This window comes from Symphalangus syndactylus, chromosome 20, assembly GCF_028878055.3.
Source record: "Symphalangus syndactylus isolate Jambi chromosome 20, NHGRI_mSymSyn1-v2.1_pri, whole genome shotgun sequence".
Classification (NCBI taxonomy): Eukaryota; Metazoa; Chordata; class Mammalia; order Primates; family Hylobatidae; genus Symphalangus; species Symphalangus syndactylus.
Window position 1 is genome coordinate 44723196 of NC_072442.2, and position 23225 is coordinate 44746420.

General features: G+C 53.1%; 2 protein-coding genes, 1 long non-coding RNA gene and 1 pseudogene across 4 annotated transcripts; 1 reads left to right on the forward strand and 3 right to left on the reverse strand.

Annotated features, from left to right (window-relative positions):
• Positions 1-25: 25 nt before the first annotated feature.
• Positions 26-5113, forward strand: NAGS (N-acetylglutamate synthase). The gene is made up of 7 exons (XM_055258012.2): positions 26-520; positions 1068-1342; positions 1455-1668; positions 1957-2137; positions 2741-2912; positions 3009-3191; positions 3866-5113. The coding sequence occupies exons 1-7, from the start codon at positions 95-97 to the stop codon at positions 4017-4019; spliced, it is 1605 nt and encodes a 534-aa protein (XP_055113987.1). The 5' UTR covers positions 26-94; the 3' UTR covers positions 4020-5113.
• A 1542-nt stretch (positions 5114-6655) lies between these two features.
• TMEM101 (transmembrane protein 101) lies at positions 6656-10488 on the reverse strand. The gene is made up of 4 exons (XM_055257173.2): positions 10269-10488; positions 9810-9990; positions 8476-8622; positions 6656-7702 (listed from the first exon to the last, which is right to left on the reverse strand). The coding sequence occupies exons 1-4, from the start codon at positions 10403-10405 to the stop codon at positions 7394-7396; spliced, it is 774 nt and encodes a 257-aa protein (XP_055113148.2). The 5' UTR covers positions 10406-10488; the 3' UTR covers positions 6656-7393.
• Positions 10489-14888: 4400 nt separating this feature from the next.
• LOC129469940 (uncharacterized) lies at positions 14889-19327 on the reverse strand. 2 transcript variants are annotated; one of them, XR_010118208.1, is made up of 3 exons: positions 19244-19327; positions 18750-18926; positions 14889-17144 (listed from the first exon to the last, which is right to left on the reverse strand). It is a non-coding gene; the product is annotated as an uncharacterized lncRNA (long non-coding RNA). The 2 variants fall into 2 exon arrangements; XR_008653126.2 differs by having other exon boundaries at positions 18750-19327.
• Positions 19328-21015: 1688 nt separating this feature from the next.
• Positions 21016-21219, reverse strand: LOC129470780 (uncharacterized; annotated as a pseudogene).
• Positions 21220-23225: the final 2006 nt, after the last annotated feature.

Here is a 23225-nt window from a genome sequence, read left to right on the forward strand (position 1 = left end):
GGTTCAGCCCCGCCCAACGGCAAGTTAAGAGCCCCCCAGTGCCGGACGCTCCAGACAGACTGCCACTCCTGGGGGGCAAGAGTTGGTTGTCGTCATGGCGACGGCGCTGATGGCTGCGGTTCTGCGGGCAGCTGCTGTGGCCCCGAGGTTGAGAGGCCGGGGAGGCACTGGGGGCGCCCGAAGGCTGAGCTGTGGCGCGCGGCGGCGGGCGGCGAGGGGCACCAGCCCGGGGCGCCGGCTCAGCACCGCCTGGTCGCAGCCCCAGGCCCCACCGGAGGAGTACGCGGGCGCGGACGACGTCTCCCCGTCACCCGTCGCCGAGAAGCCGTCGTGGGTGCCGAGTCCCACGCCCCCGGTGCCCCACGAGACCCCAGAGCCTCCCTCGGGCCGTTCGCTGGTGCAGCGGGACATCCAGGCCTTCCTGAACCAGTGCGGGGCCAGCCCCGGGGAGGCGCGCCACTGGCTCACGCAGTTCCAGACCTGCCACCACTCCGCGGACAAGCCCTTCGCCGTCATCGAGGTGAGCGGAGCCCGGCGTGGGCCGTGACACAGCGAGGGGATGGGGTTGTGTGGCCACCTGTCCTCAGGCATGGCAGGATACGCTGCGGGCTCTGCGCAGCGGAAGCGGGAAGGAGCCCGGCAGAGCCCAGACCAGCGTCGCCGGGAATGGGAGAGGCCGTAAGCTCCTCCGGAAGCCTCGCGCCCAGCCGGAGTGAGGATCCTGGGGGCTCCCACCCGCCAGGTGTGATGCTCCGAGGAAGGCCCCCAACATGGGCGCACTTAGGGGTTCAGAAGGACCTGGACAGGAGACGCTTGCACTGCCCCTCCCCCAAAGGTGTCCCGGAGTCCAAGGTCGCAGGGAGGAGGGCGGGAGGTACCCCAGCGTGAGACAAGGGAGTGGCAAGACCCAACGGGGCAAAGGGCGGAGCAGGTGGGCACCGGTGGCCAGAAGTGGGTCCTGACAGCTTCTGGAAGGGTAGGGTCACCGAGACGGCCCTGCAGGCCAGGCTGTGGGAGCCAGCGGCTCAGGCCCGTGTCACGCTCCTTGAAAGCCCACTCCTCCGCAGGTGGACGAGGAGGTGCTCAAGTGCCAGCAGGGCGTATCCAGTCTGGCCTTTGCCCTGGCCTTCTTGCAGCGCATGGACATGAAGCCGCTGGTGGTCCTGGGGCTGCCGGCCCCTACGGCGCCCTCGGGCTGTCTTTCCTTCTGGGAGGCCAAGGCGCAGCTGGCCAAGAGCTGCAAGGTGCTGGTGGACGCGCTTCGACACAACGCCGCCACTGCTGTGCCTTTTTTTGGCGGCGGGTCGGTGCTACGCGCTGCCGAGCCCGCTCCCCATGCCAGGTTAGTGCCCGCCCTGCCCGCCCAGGCGTCCTCAGAGCGCGCTACTCCGCCCGCCCTGCCACGTCCAGCAGGCCTGGAGGGGGCCCTCTCGAGCACCACGTCTGGCCCACAGCTACGGCGGCATCGTCTCGGTGGAGACAGACCTGCTGCAGTGGTGCCTGGAGTCGGGCAGCATCCCCATCCTGTGCCCCATCGGGGAGACGGCCGCGCGCCGCTCCGTGCTTCTCGACTCCCTGGAGGTGACCGCGTCGCTGGCCAAGGCGCTGCGGCCCACCAAAATCATCTTCCTCAATAACACAGGCGGCCTGCGCGACAGCAGTCAGAAGGTGCGGCCCTTTCTTTCCCCTCCCCGCACACCGGCGATCCGGGCCTTCTCTTGCGCCCCTCCCACTTCTCCCCGACGGGCCTCAGACTCACTAGCAAGCCGGGTGGGTAGAGAAGCCTAAGGGAGTATAGGGGAGGAGTTCAGCCCTGGGTGCCCAGATCTGCGCCCTCCCCGGCCAAGGACTCCGGGCGTAAAGATAAACGGGTCAGAGAAAAGAGAGGTCCGTGGGGGGCAGGGGCGCAGTCCGTGCCGGCTGTGGGCCAGGCTCACCCGCTGGCTCCGGACACAGGTCCTGAGTAACGTGAACCTGCCCGCCGACCTGGACCTGGTGTGCAACGCCAAGTGGGTGAGCACAAAAGAACGGCAGCAGATGCGGCTCATCGTGGACGTGCTCAGCCGCCTGCCCCACCACTCCTCCGCCGTCATCACCGCCGCTAGCACGCTGCTCACTGAGCTCTTTAGCAACAAGGGTGAGGGCGGTGGGCGGGCCGGGGACTGGGTCCCGGGAGTGAGCACTGGCCGGGGCTGGGTGTCTGCGGTCAGGAGGAGCGGCTTCTCCTCCTGTCCAGGAGCCGTAGCGGGGGCGGGGGGTGTCACAGCAATGGCTCCTGCTGCTGCTGAAACCCGAGGGAGGTGAGATAGGAGGAGACACTGCGTACTAGAAGGGAACTCCGAAGGAATTAAAGGAATGGGCGGGACTAGGGGAGAGAAGGAGGGGCCCCGGTGGGCGAGGCCACGGGCGGGACCACAAGGGAGGGGTTCGACCATGAGAGATGGGCGGGGCTTAGCTGGGTGGGCCGCGTCAGCGGCGGGAGACAGACTTCAAGGAGAGAGGCAGGACTAACGGCAGTGGGTGGGGCTCCAGGAGGAGCTTGGGGCACAATCTCTGCCTGGGAAAAGCATCTCCTTGAATGAAAATCACAGACAAATCTATGCAGACCACTGAAATCATTTCACTGTGGAGGTCTCCCAAAGACGGGAATTGTCCCACCAGCCCCTGTCCTACCTGCAGTCCCCACTAGGCTGCGCAAACGACTCTCCAGCCAGACTATCCTCTCCCCATCCTCCTCCAGGGTCCGGGACCCTGTTCAAGAACGCCGAGCGAATGCTACGGGTCCGCAGCCTGGACAAGCTGGACCAGGGCCGTCTAGTGGACCTGGTCAATGCCAGCTTCGGCAAGAAGCTCAGGGACGACTACCTGGCCTCGCTGCGCCCACGGCTGCACTCCATCTACGTCTCCGAGGGGTGAGCCTGCGGACCCCAGAGGGCAGGGTCTGGGGGGCAGTCGGGCAGCTTCTGACCAAGGAGAGGTCCCAGCCTGCCGCTCTCCCGCTGCGCCAGGTACAACGCCGCCGCCATTCTGACCATGGAGCCCGTCCTGGGGGGCACCCCGTATCTGGACAAATTTGTGGTGAGCTCCAGCCGCCAGGGCCAAGGCTCCGGCCAGATGCTGTGGGAGTGCCTGCGGCGGGACCTTCAGACACTTTTCTGGCGCTCCCGGGTCACCAACCCCATCAATCCCTGGTAGGTCCCGCCACTCCCAGCTCTGGGCTGGGCCCCGACTTTCCTCCCCTCTCCCGCCCTTGCCAACCATGCCAAGAAGGCTGGGCTTCCTCTTCTTCCACTGGTCTCCCTTTCACTACCTCCCAGGGGCAGACCTCACAGAAAGCCTGAGATTTCCCGAGTTAAAGCACGCTTAACACTCCTTTCCTGGAAGCAAGTGACACCTCCTAACCCCCACGCAGCCCGCCTCTCACAGGGGCCTGAGGAATCCTAACCCTTCAGTGTCTATTGGAGGCCTGTGGCGCCTCCAGTGGAACACCCCTCCTCTCTCCTTCAGTAACTATCCCCTCACCCCTACACCCTGCTCTGTGAGCACTAGGAAGTGAGCAAGAACCCTCCTCTTTGCTGCACAGCCAAGGCAGTGTGGAGAGCAAGGCACCCGCTCCCTTCCTGTGTGCGCCTGGCAAGGTACCTAACTTCTCTGAGCCTTAGCTGCTTCTCTGTGAGCTGAGCATCACAATGCCAGGCTCAGGCCTCTGCTGTGAGGATAAAATGAGATAACACACAGCAGGACCAAGCTGGGTGCCCAGCATGCAGTAGGTCCTCAATTAATGTTCTTTGAAGACAGAACCAGTGAGTAATGAACACTGGCCTTGCCCTAAAAACTTTTTCCTACATCACCTCCCCACACCCAGGTACTTCAAACACAGTGATGGCAGCTTCTCCAACAAGCAGTGGATCTTCTTCTGGTTTGGCCTGGCTGATATCCGGGACTCCTATGAGTTGGTCAACCATGCCAAGGGACTGCCAGACTCCTTTCGCAAGCCAGCTTCTGACCCAGGCAGCTGACCCTCACCATGGATGCTACAGGCCCTGGAATGGCCAGGGTGGACCAAAAGCCATGCCAGCTGGGCATGACCCCAGGCAGCCAGCCACAGGCTGGAGGGGGCTTGTTGGCTGAGTGATCTGCAGAGGAGAAAGCAGCCCCAGCTCTGCCCAGAGGAGGCGCTGAAGTGGGACAAGCACAGGAAAGAGGGGGACCAGTCTAGGACCCCAACTCGACTCACTCTAAAGCCACAACCAAATGGCCTTCGATTTTCAACCTGGGGATTAGGGGAGGGGAGGGTGCCTTCCAGGGCTCTACTCAGGACTAACCCTGAGGGTGGGCTAGTTTCTGTGCCTCTGTGCTATGTTTTGAGGCTCCCTTACCCAAAATAACACCCCTGCCCGCACGATATTCTACCATTCATTTTAATTCCTTTAGGCCTTGCAGTTTTTCAGGAGGCCTTGATTAAAATGCAAATACTTGTCTGAGAGTCAGCTTACACTTGAAAGAAAATTAGAAGTGACCCCATGGGAGCAAGATTTTTTTTTTTTTTTAAGACAGGGTCTTGCTCTGTTACCAAGACTAGAGTACAGTGGTGCAATCACAGCTCACTGCAGCCTCGACCTCCCAGGCTCAAGCAATCCTCCCACATCAGCCTCCTAAATAAGCTGGTACCACAGGCATGCACTGCCACACCTGGCTTTTTTTTTTTTTTGGTAGAGACAAGGTCTCACTGTGTTGCCAAGGCTGCTCTCAAACTCCTGGGCTCAAGCAATTCACCCTGCTTGGCCTCCCAAAGTGCTAGGATTACAGGCTGAGAGCAAGATCTTGAGGGTTAGGGAATCAGGGGACTCCTGGAGGGAGTAGAAAACTTCTATGATGAATGCTGCCACCATCTCCCTCCCAGAGGTTAGGAAGCATCCTCCCTTCCACAGACCAGGCCACAGCAGCCCCAGCTCCCCTTCCCTGTGAGTGCCTCCACCCACAGCTCCCTTTCTAGGCTGGGCTCACAGCCAGACCCAGGCATCAGTGGCGGACTATTTACCTGCAAAAGCTCAGAGAAGTTAAAAGATGGCTTTGGCTTAAAAGCTCAAACTTGGACTTTTCCCCTAGGCCCTACTAGTGGTTGTGTCGTCTCTACAGGACTCGATGGGCAGAAATCCAAAGCCCAGGAGTTTCATTTGACATCTTTTTTTTTTTGGGGGGGACGGAGTTTCACTCTCTCGCCCAGGCTGGAGTGCAGTGGCGCAATCTCGGCTCACTGCAAGCTCCGCCTCCCGGGTTCACGCCATTCTCCTGCCTCAGCCTCTCCGAGTAGCTGGGACTACAGGCGCCCGCCACCACGCCCGGCTAATTTTTTTTTTTGTATTTTTAGTAGAGACGGGGTTTCACCGTGGTCTCGATCTCCTGACCTCGTGATCCGCCCGCCTCTGCCTCCCAAAGCGCTGGGATTACAAGTGTGAGCCACCGCGCCCGGCCTCATTTGACATTTTTTGAAGCTCCATGATGTACCAGGCACCATACCGGCTGCTGCTGGGGTGACTTTCTGGCAGACACGCATAGACAAGAAGGGAGAAGGTCACTGGATGCAGTGGCTCACGCCTGTAATCCCAGCACTTTAGGAGGCCGAGGCGGGCGGATCTCGAGGTGAGGAGATCGAGACCATCTTGGCTAACACAGTGAAACCCCGTCTCTACTAAAAATACAAAAAATTAGCTGGGCGTGGTGGCGGGCACCTGTAGTCCCAGCTACTTGGGAGGCTGAGGCAGGAGAATCACTTGAACCCGGGAGGCGGAGGAAAAAAACTGTAGTCCCAGCTACTCGGAAGGCTGAGGCAGGAGAATGGTGTGAACCCGGGAAGTGGAGCTTGCAGTGAGCAGAGATCGCGCCACAGCACTCCAGCCTGGGTGGCAGAGCAAGACTCCGTCTCAAAAAAAAAAAAAAAAAGGGAGAAGGTCAACAAGGAGACCATCGTGGCACAGTAGGGGCTGGAATAGAGCAGCCTCTGTCTCCCCTCAGGAGATGGGTCACAGTGAGTACATATCTGGACTTCGCCATTAGACAGACCTGACCTGGAATCCAGCTCTGTGAGCTGGATTTGCTCTGTGGCTTGACTGAAAGTGCTTATCCTCTCTGAGCCTCCATTTCCTTCCTGTGTAAAGTGTAAAATATTCCACTTCACAGTGGACACTTCACAGTTCTCTCCCTCTAGCTGCTCTCACCAAAGATGTCTTCATAAGAACCAGCTCCAAATGGTAGAAAAAGACAACCTACAACAAGAGGGATTGAGGTGAGGGATAGAAAGCATATAGTACAGTGAGGATTTTGAGATTCTTGAAAAAGCCACTGGGCACAGTGGCTCACACCTGTAGTCCCAGCACTTTGGGAGGCTGAGGCTGAGGCTGGAGAATCACTTGAGCCAAAGAGTCTGAAACCAGCCTGGACAACAAAGTGAAACCTCGTCTCTAAAAAATAAAGAAGTGAAAAATTAAAAAAAAAAAAGAGAGAGAGAGCCAAAGAACTGTGGGAAATCTTGGAACAGGGGAAAGATCGGGGAGGCCCAAGGTGGGGCTTGACCAGATCTAGTGTTTCAAGAAACCCAAGATCAATCCAATGGCAGAGTGCCCTGTTGGGGAGAAGAGAAAAGCAAAACCAAATGTCTATATAAAATGTTTATTTTTGGAGGACTGTGTGGTCTAGTGTTTGGGAGGGAACTCCACCCACACCAGGCCAACCATGGAGCTAGAAACAGAGACAGCAGGAAGGGCAAAGCTGGCCACTGCCTGCTCCACCCCTTCACAGCCCAGAGCAGACCACGGCCTGCTCCACTCTCAAGGTGAGTGACAGAGAGTCGGTACTGTTTCTGCCCCTGGCATACCCTGAGAACCCATGTGACTTCTGTAGTGCTCAGCCCCTGTGCCCCTCCTGGGCCTGATCCACATGTGTCAACACACACACTCACTCTCACAGTCTCCGAACAGCACTGCAGAGCCTAGCTGCATCTGCCAGGTTCAAAGAGGAATTTTTCACATTTGCTCACTTCCAATCTCCATCTTCCTTCCTCTGTCTTCCACTCTCCCACTCTCAGGAGCCGCATCCCAGCCCTGCCATACTCCCTTCTCAGGGACAGGAGACTCAGGGGGCAGCTGGCCTCAGCTCTCCTAACAGGAAAAAAACCTGTACAGCATTAGTGCCAGGGCTCCTGCCCTCCCAAGCGCTGAGCCCAGAAATTTGGACAAATGAGCTGCCTCTTAATTGCAAAAAACAATTTTAAAAAAGCAAAAGATCAAACACACAGACCAAAAAGCATAAATAAACAGCAACTGGGCCAGCAAGGAGGAAGGCAGGGTGACCCTCAGTGGCTCCCTGTGCCCATCTCAGCCTCTTGCCCTAAAACTCAGCCATCAGTGGCCAGGATAACAGCAGTTCCGAAGATGCCCACACTCTCTCCAAGGAGCTTCATCTGGTTCCAGAACTCAACACGCCGCATGTTGTGCCAGTAAGCAACATTGCCATCAATGAGCAGCATGACAGGGGGCAGTAGTACAGCCAGGATCTGGGCAGCGAGGGTCACGTAGTAGCCTGACAGAAAGGCCAGGGCCAGGACGCCATACAGCACGAAGAACAGCTGGATCATCAGCTCCCCTCCTGGGAGATGGTTCAGATACGCCAGCCGGTCCTCCTTGCTGTGCTGCAGTGAGTAGGCCTGGAGACATACCATCCTCTAAGACTCTCCAACAGGCTCAGAAGCCTGTCTGGGGAAAACCACCCCTGAGATGGCACCTGCAAATGAGCCCCTGCAGATGGGCTTCTGACTCCCCTCTTGGATGGGGGAACCTCTGAAAGTAGGGCCTTTGTCTCCCCCTCAGACTATGGAGCCCCAGGAGATTAGGGCCTATGTCTCCCCTCACCCTAGGGGCTATGAAGGAAGTGTATTTCCACAGTCAGACTAGAGCTCCCACCTCTGAATATGGGAGCCCACACAGAGAGCTGTACATGAGATATACTCAGTAATTAAGATGAGACCTAATGGCCTGGGGCCTGTCCATGTCCCCAGTCACCCTGGCCTCCCCTAGCACCAGGGAGACCCGTAAGTAGCTACCCTAGAGCTCTCATCAGCTCCAGGGGGCAGAGTCGCAGCTGGGGCCTGACCCCCACCAAACCTCTCCTTTATCCCCTTCTAGTCCTTTGGGGGCTGGAGCCATGAGAGAATCACCCCATCTTGTTCTCCTGGCTCTCAGGGTTGGAATTTAATGGCCAGTCTACCTCGTGGCAACACTGTTGGAGGAAGGGCCTCTCAACAGGCATTTGGAGGGCCTCTGAGGCCTAGAAGCTAGCCGGGGCAATTCCCAGAGAGCCAGGCCATCAGGAACTGCACTCAAGGCCTCGTTCTGTGTCTACCTTCCTGGGGTTCTGCCATGGCTGGACTCACAGTTCACTCCCAGCCAGGCACCTCCAACCAACAGTCCCCCAACATACCACACAGATGAGGTAGATACCCAGGAACACCTGGCCGGTGGACTGCAGGGAGCGGCTGCGAGGTTTCCGGCGGTACAGCTCCCCAGCACCGCTGGCCAACACAAGAAAGCCGCCGATGATGGCAACTGTGCGAGAGTACATACGGACCTAGGCCGGGGTAAGGGGACCCCAGTCAAGAACTGCAGCTGCCACATCTCTCCCGGCTTCCCAGAGTGTAGAACCACCCCACTCTACACATCCCATTCCATCTGATGAACCCTCTTACATTTCCAAGCTTGGTGGGCAGATGCAACAGACAGATCATTCTTTATATATATATATATAGAAGTAGAAACTGAGGCCCAGAGGGTTAAGAAAACTGTCAGGTCTGGCCAAGCGCAGTGGCTCACGCCTGTAATCCCAGCACTTTGGGAGGCCGAGGCAGGTGAATCACCTTGAAGTCAGGAGTTTGAGACCAGCCTGGCCAAAATGAGGAAACCCTGTCTACTAAAAATACAAAAATTAGTCGGGCATGGTGAAGGGCGCCTGTAATCCCAACTACTTGGGAGACTGAGGCAGGAGAATCGTTTGAACCTGGAAGGCGGAGGTTGCAATGAGCTGAGATAGCGTCACTGCACTCCAGCCTGGGCGACGGAGCGAGACTCTTTCAAAAAACAACAAAAAAGAAAACTGGCAGGTCCTACCTGCCAGTAAGTGGCAGAACCCAGACACAGTGTGTTTCTCCCTTCCCCACTCTCAGATCTGTAGACTCGAATCTTGGTGTTCTTTATTCTACGTGGCATGGGATCTATGCCACAAAAACATTGATCTTGCTGCCCTGTAGCTGTTCACACATCTTCTCCCCCTAAGGGTCTGACAGTCTCTTCCTCAAGGACAGTGCCTTTGTCCAACGTTATCTCCAAGCCTGCAGGGCCTGGCACAGGTTCTGGCTTAAATGCTATACTGATTACATTTTCATAAAATTATTTTATGAAAACTAGATACTCTCCAAGGTCCTTTGTACCCCATGAGTCTGAGATTACTAAACTAACAGTTTAAAAGATTCTGGGAACCAGGTGACTGGGGTTCTGGAGTATCCTAACTGTGTTGTGGCTTTGGGAAAGTCTGTTTCCCATCTCTAGACCTCAGTTTCCACACTTTGAAGAGGAAGTTTGTGTGGTCTCTAAGATCCATTTCTGCGCTCTGTAATCTCCATAAGCCTAGGGGTTCGAACCTCCCAGGCTTCACACTGTGCACCTGGCCAGCACCATTCATCGCCCACCAACAGCCCTGGGCATTGGTCTCTGATTCCCCGTCACCCAGAGGGAAGCCCCTTTTGGGGCCGAGGCGCTCACCTTCAGCCAGTCCCCGTAGTGGACGTAGCCCCCGACGTAGGCGGCGTAGGTGCTAATGGCCAATTGGAGTGCGGCCCCCAGCGCGAACCAGCGCCGCTTCACGCCAAAGGACATGAAACTAGCGCACAGCACGGCCGCCCCCATGTCGAAATACAGGTAAGGCACTGGGATGTCGGGCTTCCTGCGAGCCGGGAGTGGGGAAGCAACGAGGACAGAATGAAGCGGTGGGGGAAGAAGATTGAGACCCCTTGAGTTCCCACAGGCTCCACTGCTCCCCAAAACCAGACTCCCCTCCCATGGGCAGGACCGCCCTACCAGATTTGGTACGACACCCAGACCAGAACCCCTCCCAGGGAGGTCCCAATTCCTCCCAGTCCAAGGGTCCCGACTTCTAACCCCCAATTTCTTGCCCACATCACCGCCCCCTGCCGCGTTTAGCGGCTGCGTAGGCCTGCTCACCGGCGTGCCTCAGCCCTCTCAGCGTACAGCATGAGCTGGCTGAAGCAGCCCCAAAAGGGGCAGCGTGTGAGCAGCACCGAACCCAACTGCATGATCAGCTGCAACATCCACCGTCTGGAACCTATCTTCGACGCCATCTTGGGAAAGGGCAGTCCGCTGCGGCCTCACCCCAGTCAGAGAAGCAGGCGCAGGGATGGGACACGCAGCTTCCGGGTCAAGCGCTTTTTCTTCTTTTTCCTTCCGGAAACAACGTGTCGCTCTCTAGTTCCGGATCTAAGGTGATCCAGTTGCGAAGTCCAGCCTTCTCGTCTGCTCATGGAGCCTTCAGGGCTCATCTTTGTCCCTGCAAATTTGAAAACTAGACTAGAGGAAGAAACAGTGGGTTCAGGATAGCAGAAGTCTTGGACCGTAGTATGATGTATTGAAGCAAACTGGTCTTTGAATGCAGCCCAATCAGGGCCCTAATCCTAATTCCAACCCTGTGTGATTGGGGCACATCACCTAAACTTTATGAGACTCATCATGAAATGGGGATAATGACACCTACCTCAGAGTTGTGAACTTTGTTTTTCTTTTTTTTGTTTTGTGTCGTTTTGTTTTTGAAACGGAGTCTCACTCTGTCGTCTAGGCTAGAGTGCAATGGCACGATCTTGGCTCACTGTAACCTCCGCAACCCGGGTTCAACCGATTCTCCTGCCTCAGCCTCCTGAGTAGCTGAGACTACAGGCGCTCGTCACCATGCCCGGCTAATTTTGTGTATTTTTAGTAGAGACGGAGTTTCACTGTGTTAGCCAGGATGGTCTCAATTTCCTGACTTCATGATCTGCCTGCCTCGGCCTCCCAAAGTGCTGGGATTACAGGCATGAGCCACCGCGCCAGGCCAGAGTTGTGAACTTTAAATGTGACGAGGTCGGTCCTAGTACATAGTAGTGGTTCAATAAATGGTACACATAACGCACCAGAGGAAACCCCCATTTCTGTTAAGTTCAAAGTAAGGGGTCCTCCTGGCTCAAAGTCACCTCTTTGGGTTTTGCCTTTTGCCTGTCCCCTGAGAGAAAAGGGAGATCTGAACATCTGGGACATCTCAAGTCAGTCCATTTCTCCAGCTGCCATGCTCCCGCTGTAGCCCAAATTGTCATATTTTGTCAGTTTAATTGCAGTGGACATCCAGGTGGTCTCTGCATTCCCCTCCAGTGTGTTCTCAGCCCCTTCTCCCACCCGCCTACCCGTTTATATGTTCTCATAACACCAGCTACCTTCCTTTGAATCACTTGGCACGATGGCAATTATATAGATAGATAGATACATAGATAGATAGATAGATGTAGATACACACACACACACACACATATATCTGCTTTATATATATATATGCTTTTTTTTTATTTTTGAGACAGGGTCTCACTGTGTCATCCAAGCTGGAGTGCAGTGGTGCGATCTTGGCTCACTACAGCCTACACCTCCCAGGTTCAAGCGATTCTCCTGCCTCAGCTTCCCAAGTAGCTGGGATTACTGGTGCCTGCCACCACACCTGGCTAATTTTTATTTTTAGTGGAGACAGGGTTTCACCATGTTGGCCAGGCTGCTCTCGAACTCCTAACCTCAAGCGATCCACCTGCCTTGGCCTCCCAAAGCGCTGGGATTACAGGCGTGAGCCACCGCATCCAGCCAATATATTTGTGATTATTTTATTGACAATTTTCCCCCACTAGATTGCGAGCTCCCTAAGCACAAACACGGTGCCTGGGTTTCTGTTTACTGTTTACAGATGCACCTTGACTTGTGATGGAGTTATAGCCTGATAAACCCATCATAGGTTGAAAATACTGTAAGTTGAAAATGTGTGGCTGACTGGAAGCTGTGGCTTGCTGACACTGCCCAGCATTGTAAGAGAAATACAGTTTCCACTGAATGCAGATCTGCTTTCGCACCAATGTAAAGTTGAAAACTCCAATGCTGGGAACCATCTGTAATATACAGGATGCCCTCAGGAAATATGTGCTGTACAGATAAATGAAAAGGTGTTGGGCTGGGTGGGGTGGCTCATGCCTGTGATCCCAGCACTTTAGGAGGCCGAGGCAGGTGGATCACGAGGTCAGAAGTTCAAGACGAGCCTGGCCAAGATGGTGAAACCCCGTCTCTACTAAAAATACAAAAATTAGCCAGATGTGATGGCTGTAATCCCAGCTACTCCGGGCGCCTGTAGTCCCAGCTACTCAGAAGGCTGAGGCAGGAGAATGGCATGAACCTGGGCGGCGGACCTTGCAGTGAGCCAAAGTCACACCACTGCACTCCAGCCTGGGCAACAGATCGAGACTCTGTCTCAAAAAAAAAAAAAAAAAAAATTCCCACCAGGCCAGCTGTGTTGGCTCACGCCTATTATCCCAGCACTTTGGGAGGCCAATTTGGGGGGTGGATCACCTGAGGTCAGGGGTTCGAGACCAGCGTGGCCAACATGGTGAAAACCCATCTCTACTAAAGATACAAAAAATTAGGCTGGGCATGGTGGCTCATGCCTGTAATACTAGCACTTTGGGAGGCCGAGGATCACGAGGTCCGGAGATCGAGACCATCCTGGCTAACACAGTGAAACCCCGTCTCTACTAAAAATACAAAAAAGTTAGCCGGGAGTGGTGGCAGGCGCCTGTAGTCCCAGCTACTCGGGAGGCTGAGGCAGGTGAATAGCGTGAACCCAGGAGGCAGAGCTTGCAGTGAGCCAAGATCGCGCCACTGCGCTCCAGCCTGGGCGACAAGGTGAGACAACATCTCAAAAAAAAAAAAAAAAAAAAAAAAAGCTGGGCATGGTGGGAGGCACCTGTAATTCCAGCTACTTGGGAGGCTGAGGCAGGAGAATTGCTTGAATCTGGGAGACGGAGGTTGGAGTGAGCTAAGTTCGCGCCATTGCACTGCAGCCTGGGCGACAAGAGCAAAATTCTTGTCTCAAAAAAAAAAAAAAAAAAAAAAAAAAATCCCAACCAGCCAGTGAAAGGTGGACAATAAAACCCGTTTTCTGGCCGGGTGCGGTGGCTCAAGCCTGTAATCCCAGCACTTTGGGAGGCTGAGGCAGGCGGATCATGAGGTCAGGAGATCGAGACCATCCTGGCTAACACGGTGAAACCCCGTCTCTACAAAAAATTAGCCAGGCGTGGTGGCGGGTGCCTGTAGTCCCAGCTACTCAGGAGGCTGAGGCAGGAGAATGACATGAACCCAGGAGGCGGAGCTTGCAGTGAGCCGAGATCACGCCACTGCACTCCAGCCTGGGCGACAGAGCAAGACTCCGTCTCAAAAAAAAATAAAAAATAAAAAAAAAACTCTTTTCACATTTCATTTTAAACCAGCCACTAGGGTTGGGCATGGTAGCTCACACCTGTAATCCCAGAACTTTGGGAGGCAGAGGCACGGGTGGATCACTTGAGGCCAGGAGTTCGAGACCAGCCTGGCCAACATGGCAAAACCCCATCTCTACTAAAAATTAGCTGTGCATGGTGGCAGGAGCCTGTGATCCCAACTATTCAGGAGGCTGAGGCAGAAGGATCACTTGAATCCGGAAGGAGGTGGTTGCAGTGAGTCGAGATCGCACCATTGCACTCCAGCCTGGATGACAGAGCAAGACTCTGTCTCATAAATAAACAAACACAGTCACTAGGATAAGGTCTGGGTAAATAGAAAGACCATGAGAAACCAGGCATGGTGGCTCGCATCTGTAATCCAGCTACTCAGGAGGCTGAGGCAAGAGGATTCCTCGAGGAGTTTGAGGCTGCAGTGAGCTATGATTGCACTATTGCACTCCACCCTGGGTGACAAAGCAAGACCCCATCTCTAAAAAGTAAAAAAACACGAGAGAGGAATATATAGATGCAAAGAACTAGGGAATGAGATTGTATACATGTATGTTGGAGGGTGGGGAGGTCTGTAGGCAAGGGGAATGAGAAAAAGTCTGGGTTAAAGGTAATTTTGTCTATCTCTGCCCATCAGTGACAACCACACAAAACAAATTTCCTTTACCACAATACAGACACATAGTACAGAATCAACTTTCCAATTGGTTTTATTTTTCCAGTCTCCTCACCTCTCCCTGTTTCAAATGGCGGAAATGGCCGAGGTGTACAGCCCTAAAGTGTTGATGGGGACCAGAACCAGGATTGTGTACAACATGTCCATAAAATAGTCCTAGGAGTCTGCCTGGGTTGTGCCTACAGGCACAGTGCCCCACCCTCCCACCATAACCTTAGCAAGCAGTTTCCAATCAAGTCTCCAGCAGCAGTGGCCAGGGATTTGTATGAGGGGGAGAGGAAGATAGGATTGAGGAAGCTTGCCTTGGTACTCACTGCGCCCCTTCTCGGGGCTGAAGTCCCTCTCTACCTTTTCCTGCTCTTTCCTCTTTCCCAGAGGGATACTGAGAAGGGAGGGACCTGGGGCCAAATCCTCATTTCTAGGGTTGGGACAGATGCTGGCATCCTATCAGGCCAGAAGAGGGGGATGGGTGGGTGGCCTGGCCCCTGAGAAATGAACACAACCATTTGCCCCTGTGGTCCCCCCACCCCCAGTTCCTCCTACCCCTGCCTGGTGTTCTGTGTGGGAGACGAGTGAGGGGAGAAGAAAAGGCACACATACAATACCTTTAAGGGTAAACAAGCTTTATCCCACATAAATGGCAATGCAGATATAATAAGCAAATGATATAATAAGCAAGTTGCAATGGGAAGGGGAGAAAGGAAAAGAGATATATATTTTTATACTCAGCAGACTATGGAGGATTCACCACCAGACTGGGAAGCAACAGCAACAGCCTGGGCTCGAGAGTCGGCCACTCGTCCGTGCACAGACGAGGAGAGGTCTCATGAAGCTTCGGCACAATCTAAGACCCTAGCTCTTTTGTAACGAGTTGTTTGGCATGAGGTCCAGGCACGAGGGCCCTTCGTGACCAGGCTCAAGGAACACAAAAAGGTCAACTTGTTTTTGCGATTATCTGTTGTTTTTCAATAACTAACATATAGGAATAGATTGAAATAGAGATTTATCTGAAACAGTGCTGGATGAATGCTTCAAGGGGCTCACACAACCCGTTCCAGGACTTGGTGACCATTGTTTGTGTCCATGTTCAATTTAGTTCAAATTTAATATTTAACTTTTCCTCCACATTTGGCCTCAATCTGATACTCAATTGTAGGAAAATACTCTTACAGATACACAGGAAAGGCACAATTGATATAGATTACAGATACAGGGTAAGCACAGGAGAATTAGGAGCATAATTAATAAAAACCACACCCCTCATGGCTTTGCAAGGAGATTCATATTGTGAGAATTGTCAGGGATATACACGTAACATTCAGGATGCAGTAAGGGGCAAACTTTTCCTTGGGCTGCGGTAAGCAAACCTAATGCCATTTGACTTTGCAACACGACAGTACACAGCTGAGCAAATTTATTTGATTACAACATAAGTTCCATGCTACTATCATTAAGAGCTTTTTCTACACGTAAGCTGAATGTTTTAATTTGTTGCTGAAGCAGGATTGTACCGGTGGCAGGGGAGAATACTGCGACAGGGTACCGTCACCAGGGAGTCCGGCGCATTCATAACCAGCAATGTTTGTAAGCATCTAGATTACTGGGGAGAGGAATATTATCCCGGATGGTGAATGGAATTAATGGCCACCCCCAAATGTGTCTCCCTGTCCAGTGTGGGAGCAGGTATTGCCACCCGTAGGATTCACATACCTAGAGGGCCCCCCAGGGAACAGGAAGAGTTCTATTATAATTGTATCGCTGTAATGTGTAATTTAAGTAACAAAGGTGCTGTGTTTTGTTTGGGCTTGGGCAAAAATAGACTGTTTGGTTAAAAGAAGTCCAGGTTGGATTACAACTGTTATCCCGGGCCGGGCGTGGTGGCTCACACCTGCAATCCCAGCACTTTGGGAGGCTGAGGAGGGCGGATCACCCGAGCTCAGGAGTTTGACACCAGCCTGGGCAAAACGGTGAAACCCCGTCTCTACTAAAAATACAAAAAATTAGCCAGGTGTGGCAGCGTGCATCTATAGTCCCAGCTACTTGGGAGGCTGAGGTAGGAGAGTCGCTTGAACCCAGGAGGCAGAGGTTGCACTGAGCCAAGATCGTGCCACTGCACTCCAGCCTGGGCGACAGAGAGAGACTCTGGCTCAAAAAATCAAAACAAAACCAAGTGTTATCCCACTTCCATTGGTATTGGCATATCCATTCAGAAATGTTAGCAGGGACAATTCTCCAAGGTAGCCCATTCCCAGCCGCCTCTGGCAACTTGACACAGAGCCAGCACTGACTGCAGTTGGCCTCTATTGCAGCAGTGGCTACCCAGTTGATGAACTCATTCTCAGCCTCAGACATGGTGATCCAGGTGCTGATTACTAGCAGACAGGTTATTCTCTGTAATAACAAAAATGGAGGGGAACATGATACTGTTTTTCATCTTTAGGAAATTGTACTACTGTGCCTTCATATTCTGCTCCAATAGCTACAAGGTCAGCAGTCTTAGGGGCAGGATCTGATGGACACTGTACCCATATTTTAGCTCCAGGATTTAAGTTGCCCACTCTGGTGGACCTGAATGTTCCGTTCTATATGTTGTTTCTGTTGGGGTAGAAATTTCCTCGGGAGTTGTTGACAAGATACCACTAACAGCTGAGCAACCTGCATCTGCTGTTTTATAGCAAAAGAATCTGAAGTGGTATTGTATAAAATGACCTTTAACTCTCCCCGGTAATCACTATCAATTATAGCACCATACATTATAATGCCTCTCATTGCAAGGCTTGACCGTGTTGTAATCCATTCATCTGCAATCAAGTTTGCACTTATGGTGGAAATTTTGGCCTGTTGATCTGCCTGCTGATTAGTCTGTCAAGAGAAAGCAGAGATGCATGAGCACCAACATGGCAAACAGAGATAATGGTAGTGTGTGCAAGGATTCAGATACCTTCCCAGTATTGTTTTCCCCAAACCTCTTTATTCCCAATTAACCATTTGTTTCATTGCCATTGGGGCATCCTAGTAGTGAGACCGTTTGCTACTGACCAAAAGTTTTTATACAAGTGACAAATCCCTCTGGCCTCCTCCTGAAGAGCTTTGAGGACGGCTACCAATTCAGCCAGCTGGCTGCTCCCACCACTTCCTTCATCAGAACCGGTGAGTTTTGGGAGAACTCATGACCCAAGTCATAATCATAAAGACATCATGGTTGAAGCAGAGGTGCTCTGTTTCCAGCAAAGCCCAACAGCAAGCTAACAATTGCTTCTTGAAAGGGGTATAAGCTTTGCCGGCCTCTGGCAGCTTCCGGGTCCAAAACTCCAAAGATACCCTCTTCCCATCTTGTTTCTGCCTAAGGCTCCAATTAGCATGTTGATTTAGGACAGTTACTTGCAGTTCTACTGGGCCATCCCATATGGACCACAGATTTAGGGCCAGTTGCACTGCTTGCTTAGCTTGTTCAAAAGCCATGGTCTCTTTCTCTCCCCAGTGAAAGTCATAGCCTTTTCTAATGACTGCATGCAGAGGTTGTAAAATGTTACCCAAATGGGGAATATGACGTTTCCAGAATCCAAACAAGCCAATTTCTGGGCTTCCTTTTTAGTGGTAGGGGTTGCAAATTCTAGTATTTTAGCCTTAGCCTTTGGTAAAATGGATTATTTCCCTTATTCCGTAGGATGCCAAGGAATTTTACAGTTTGTGCAGGTCCTTGAATTTTACTAGGGTTAATTTCCCATCTTTGAGATAGGAGCTGGGTTTGTACCTGCTCCAAACCCTGGCTGACTACTTCTTCAGTACTTCTACTTCCAGTACATTGACTGGGCCACTCAAACAGATGCTTTTCTCATCAATAGGCTGATAGCTTTGAGCCTGATCAGTCAAGACATAGGCCTGGCATTGGGCCAGGACCAGTCTGAAAGTCAGATTAGCATTTTCCTTTTCCAGCTTACATTTATCCTGTAGCAACCAGTCCCTATCTTGACACATTAACTTATAAGCAATAAGCAAGCACCATCCATGCAGGGAAATTCCCTCAGCGTCCCCTTTACCAACTGGGATTCCCTGCAGCACTTCACGCACAAAGGTTCAAATTGCACTAATTTAGATTCCCAATTTTCACAAAGGCCAATTCCCTTGGACCACTCAATGGCCACGGGGAAGAACTGGGGGAGTTCCCATCCCTGGATATGGACGTCTCCAAGCTCCCAGCCTAGTCCTTGCGGCCGAAAAATGGCATGCTTTTTCTTTCGGATTCTGTTTGTGACACCAAAAATGTTCTGCGTGAGAGACGCACGAGGGGAGAAGAAAAGGCGCACACACAAAATACCTTTAAGGGTAAACTAGCTTTATCCCATGTAAATGGCAATGCAGATATAATAAGCGAATGATATAAGCAAATTAATAAGCAAATGATACAATAAGCAAATTGCAATAGGAAGGGGAGAAGGGAAAAGAGATATATATATTCACACTCACCAGACTATGGAGGATTCACCACCAGTCTGGGAAGCAACAGCCTGGGCTCCAGAGTCGGCCGCTCTGTGCACAGACGAGGAGAGGTCTCATGAAGCTTCGGCGCAGTCTGGGACCCTAGCTCTTCTGTAACAAGTTGTTTGGCATGAGGTCCAGGCACGAGGGCCCTTTGTGACCAGGCTTAAGGAACACAAAAAGGTCAACTTGTTTTCGCGAGTGTCTATTGTTTTTCAATAACTAACATAATAGGAATAGATTGAAATAGAGATTTCTCCAAAACAGCGCTGGATGAATGCCTCAAGGGCTCACACAACCTGTTCTGGCACTTGGTGACCATTGTTTGTGTCCATGTCCAACTGAGTTCAAATTTAATATTTAACTTTTCCGCAGACAACTGAGCTCCACAGACTTCTGAGGAACTTCCCTTTTCCTCTCTCACACCTTCCTTGGTTCTCCCTCCTCCAGCTGCCTTGACCTTGCTCTGCAGCACCCCTCACCTCTCCAGAAAGCTCCCCAGCTCCCCGGCTTCTTCCAGGCCCTGCCTTCGCTTGTGCTCAGCCATCAGCACAGCCACAGCCACCGTGAGCAGCACGGTGCCTGTGATGCCCAGCACACTGGCAGTCTCAGCCAGGCAGAGCTGGGCCTCCACACCACTCAGCACTGCCCGACAGCCTTTCAGGCCCAGCGCAAGTCAGGTTGCCCAGGTCTACCACACGCAAATGCCGCAGGTGACCCAACTTTCCGACAGCTCGCTGCAGGTCACAGTCATGTGTCCAGGGGTTATCGAAAAACAGCAGCCGCGTGCCTGCTGTCCAGATGCCTGCCACTGCCTTGAACTCCAGGTGCTGCAGTCGGTTGCCCACGAGAGAGAGAAGGCCCAGTGCTCCTAAGGTTGCAAATGCCTCGGCCTCCAGCTCACTGATGTCATTCCCAGCTAGAGAGAGGACTTCCAAGCCCAGCACAGTGGTCAGGGCAGCACCCTCCACCTGCTGCAGCTGGTTCCCAGCCAGCGAGAGCCAGTGTAGGTGGACGAGGCCCCCAAAGACCCCTGCGGCCAGTTCAGCCAGCTGGTTGTGGCTCAGGTTGAGCTACTCCAGGCCCCCCAGGCGCCACAGGCTGGTGGGGTCCAGGGAAGTGAGCAGGTTGTGAGAGAGGTCCAGGCAGAGCAGAGAGCCCAGGGTAGCCAAAAAGTCTGGCGGCAGATGGGCCAGCTGGTTGTGGCTGAGGTCCAGCTGCTCCAGGAAGCTCCGGGAAACTCAGGCCCCTAGGGCCCCATCAGACAGATCCTGCAGGATATTGTGAGAAAGCAGCAACACCCGCAGTCCCCAAAGGCCCTGGAAGGCGCCAGCCGGCAGATGGCTGAGATTATTGTGGCTCAGCTCCAGGAGCCAGACTCCATCAGGCAGCCTGGAAGGGAGACGGAGCAGGTGGAGGCCCCCACAGTCCACCACGCTGCCTGAGGTAGGGCAGGTGCATGGTACTGGGCATGCTGCCACCAGACTCCTAAGACGGATGCCACCACTGTGACTATAGCCATTGTGAGGGAGGTGTGGCCACACCCACCCCATCCTTGCTCCATGAAGGGCTGGGGTGAGGATGGCATCAAGCACTCATGGCTGCTGAGACCTTCAGGCCTCACTTCTCCGCCTGGGCCCCTGGCAAGCACAGTGATGCTAGGGGAGAAAAACACAAGTAGATGCCATTCAGGGGTCTCACCATTTGCTGGGTGCCCAAACATCATCTCAAACACACCCTGTCTCCATCTCCCATGATTTTAAGTGTTACCTAAGCTTCTGGCAAGAACCCTCTTGGCCTGAGACCCCAGCATTCGGATCCCCCTCCCTTAACCATCTCTCATTCCTTCTTCCTGCTGGATGAGGAGCAATCAGGGAAGATGGCCTGTAATCCTCTGCACCTCCTCCCACCCCACACTGCAGCTCACTGACTTTTTTTTTTTTTTTTTTTTTGAGACGGAGTCTTGCTCTGTCCCCCAGGCTGGAGTGCGGTGGCGTGATCTCGGCTCACTGCAAGCTCCGCCTCCCGGGTTCACGCCATTCTCCTGCCTCAGCCTCCCAAGTAGCTGGGACTACAGGCGCCCGACAACACGCCCGGCTAATTTTTTTGTATTTTTAGAAGAGACGGGGTTTCACCGTGTTAGCTAGGATGGTCTCGATCTCCTGACCTCGTGATCCGCCCGCCTCGGCCTCCCAAAGTGCTGGGATTACAGGCTTGAGCCACCGCGCCCAGCCACAGCTCACTGACTTTCACCCCCACTCAGACTGTTCTCTCCCTCTTACTTTCCCGAAGGAAGAGGAGCAGGATCATCAATGGCACATGGCAGCTGCAGCAAAGCCACACCAACAGCCAGAGTCACGCTCAGGAGAGACTGCACCTCCTCATAGTTACCACTGCTCTGCATGTTCAGAGAAGCTTATCTCGTAACTACAGCAATGATCCCTGAGAGTACAGGCTTCTCACTGACTTTCTAGAGGGACCCAGGAGAAACTCTGCCTTCCTCGGCCCCCAAACATGCACTCAATTGCTCTTATGCAGCCAACATTTGTGGAGCTCCTGTTCTGCCAGAGATCAGAGCATCAACTAGATCCTGGCCCTGTCTGGCCACTGAGGATAGGGCCTCAGGCTGTGAAAGTCCAATGCACTCACCTGTGTTCCTGGCAACACCTGCACCTGAGTGCACCTGAGTGCAGCCCCAGCCCAGGAATGGCAGTGGAAAGAATCTGGGCTCTAGTTTCCTGCCTATCTGGCCTCCTGCCAGAGCCCTGCCCTCACGAGCAGGACCAGCTCTCAGGGAAGCCGCAGCCCCAAAGGTGAGCATGTGGGACAGGGTTAGGAAATCCCCAGCCTTGTGGCCTTGCATCCAGAGGAGCAGGGCTCACCCCCAGCCTCTTTCCTCACTTCCTTCTGGAGACCCACAACCTTCTCTGTATCGTCAGAATGGCAGCTTGAGGCCCCTTGGGGCCCTCCCTCAGTTCGGGTAGGAGTCAGGTGTCTCCTCCTCCATTCTATACTGCCTGCCTGAGAAATGTGCCATCATCTATAATTCACCCAGGTCTTGTCTTAGGCACAAAGGAAGGGAATGCTTTTTCTTCTCACTAGGCCAAAGGTCAAAACACTTCATCCTGGCATTTGAGGGTTCCAGCATCTCCTGGAACACAGTATTTGTGCCTAGTACCTCTGCCTTGCTCTAGGAGCCCAAACGTCCTGTCCAGGTTTCCTAGTGTGCTCACTAGCCCTGCCCAGTGAACTCTTAAGAGAATAAAAACGGCCACACAGAAGGGGCAGACATCTCATTAAAGGCTTCATTTAATCCTCAACTGAGGAAAGGAACTCTTCTTTTTTTTTTTTTTTGAGACAAGATCTCACTCTGTCACCTAGGCTGAAGTGCAGTGGTGCGATCACGGGCCACCACAGCCTCAACCTCCCAGGCTCAGGTGATCCTCCTACCTCAGCCTCCTGAGTAGCTGGGACTACAGGTATGTGCCACCAAGCCCAGCTAATTTTTGTATTTTTTGTGGAGATGGGGTTTCGCTGTGTTGCCCAGGCTGGTCTCGAACTCCTGGACTCAAGCGATCCTCCCACCTCAACCTCCCAAAGTGCTGGGATTTACAGGCGTAAGCCACTGTGCCCAGCCAGGGACTCTGATTTTACAGATGAGGAAACCAGTGTTTGACAAAGCTAGTTAAGTTTCCAAGTCATACTACTAGTTAGGGGCAGAAGTAAAATCTGACATAACTCAGGCCTGACAGAATCTAGTCATGCTTGGCAGAGCATGGTGGCTCATGCCTGTAATCTGAGCACCTTGGGAAGCCAAGGTGGGCAGACCACCTGAGGTCAGGAGTTCAAGACTAGCCTGGCTAACATGGTGAAATGCTGTCTCCAAAAATACAAAAAAATTAGCCGGGCGTGGTGGTGTGCACCTGTAGTCCCAACTACTGGGGAGGCTGAGGCAGGAGAATCACTTCAACCCAGGAGGTGGAGGCTGCAGTGAGCTGAGATCACGCCATTGCGCTCTAGCCTGGGCGACAGAGCAAGACTTGGTCTTAAAAAAAAAAAAAAATTAGCTGGCACATGCCTGTAGTCCTGGCTACTTGGGAAGCTGGGGTGGCAAGATTGCTTGAGCCCAGGAGGTTGAGGCTGCAGTAAGCTGATCATGCCACAGCACTCCAGCCTGGGTGACAGAGGGAGACCTTGTCTTAAAAAAAAAAAAAAAAAAAAAAAAGTCAAGGTCTACTAGACAAGAGCAAAGGGGTGAATAACATAGATTATCCCTAGAATGGGAAGAGTAGCAGAACTACTATCAACCTAGGGCATGAGTCTGAGCCTCTGGTTAATCTCAAGCCCCTCGGAATTAGTTCAAGTGATCTGGTACAAGCAGATTATACTGGAAAAAACTTGAGGAATCATTGTCAATAATCTTTAAGAAAACATTACCAACAGAAGTTTGCTAGAGCCTTAAGC